Genomic DNA, 1,151 nt, shown 5'->3' with positions numbered 1-1,151 from the left:
AGACAATTGGTTCAATTAAGCAACTGAGATTAGTTGAAATGAGAACCAGCATTCACAGTAGCTCTACAGGACCAGGGTTGGAGAACCCTGCACTAGTAGAATCTGGCCTGGGGGTATATGAATTATTTTTTGGTTATCAGGCTCCATGTTCCTGATAACTCTTGGCTTGAATTTGACATTTTAGTTTTATTTATTGCAGCTTTCCAACTACACACTCCCCCTCAAGATGGTATCTGCTGGGCTTCAGTTGCTGGGAATCTCCCTGGCTATGGTAGGCTGGGTGGGGGCTATTGTGACCTGTGCCCTACCCATGTGGAGGGTCACCGCCTTCATTGGGAACAACATTGTGGTAGCGCAGACCATCTGGGAAGGCCTGTGGATGAACTGTATTGTCCAGAGCACTGGTCAGATGCAGTGCAAGGTGTACGACTCTATGCTGGCCCTCCCTCAAGACCTGCAAGCCGCCAGGGCGCTCACTGTCATCTCTATCCTGCTGGCGGTACTGGCACTGTTGGTCAGCATAGCGGGTGCCAAGTGTACCAACTGTGTGGAGGAGGAGTCTGTGAAAGCCCGTGTCAGCCAGGTGTCTGGGGTGTTGCTCCTCGTTGCCGGGGTGCTCTACCTCATCCCAGTCTGCTGGTCGGCCAATAGTGTCATCCGGGACTTCTACAACCCCCTGGTCACCGAGGCACAGAAGCGCGAGTTGGGGGCCTCTATGTACATTGGCTGGGGTTCCTCTGCCTTGCTGCTGCTGGGGGGCGCTCTGCTGTGCTGCTCCTGCCCTCAGAAGAATGTGAACTACTCTGCCCACTACACTGCTGCCAGCTCTCGTCCTCGCACTGACGTCCCAAGCAAGAATTATGTGTGAATTCAGATTTCTAGGAACATTATTTGGAGTTGTCACTAACGCTTGTTTTGAGCTCATTGGTGAGGGTACTGTATTTAGTTGGTTTTAAAGACTGCCCTGGTTTTTTTTTTTTTTATGTGCAGATTGTATTCAGATGTTTGGTGTTTTAAGTCTTATGATGGAACCTCTGATGACCTTTCCATTTTAATAAACAATTACTAAATTAACTTTTTTGTATTTATTTATACAGATGGCTGCTGGTAACTGCTGTCTGTTCTGGTTATCTTTGTTTTGATTGTCCCTT

The 1,151-nt window shown here is 48.5% G+C and overlaps 1 protein-coding gene across 1 annotated transcript; it reads left to right on the top strand.

The window, feature by feature from the left end:
- The first annotated feature begins 209 nt into the window (after positions 1 to 209).
- On the top strand, positions 210 to 951 carry LOC121327698 (claudin-4-like). Its single transcript, XM_041271847.1, has one exon. It carries the CDS (start codon positions 227 to 229, stop codon positions 866 to 868), a length of 642 nt encoding a protein of 213 aa, XP_041127781.1. The 5' UTR covers positions 210 to 226; the 3' UTR covers positions 869 to 951.
- Positions 952 to 1,151: the final 200 nt, after the last annotated feature.

The sequence above is a fragment of the Polyodon spathula genome, chromosome 15, assembly GCF_017654505.1.
Source record: "Polyodon spathula isolate WHYD16114869_AA chromosome 15, ASM1765450v1, whole genome shotgun sequence".
Taxonomy (NCBI): domain Eukaryota; kingdom Metazoa; phylum Chordata; class Actinopteri; order Acipenseriformes; family Polyodontidae; genus Polyodon; species Polyodon spathula.
This window is presented reverse-complemented; position numbering and strand designations above follow the sequence as displayed.

Bases quoted from the DNA above. Each gene is read 5' to 3' on its own strand.
- LOC121327698 (XM_041271847.1), top strand. From the start codon at position 227: ATGGTATCTGCTGGGCTTCAGTTGCTGGGAATCTCCCTGGCTATGGTA.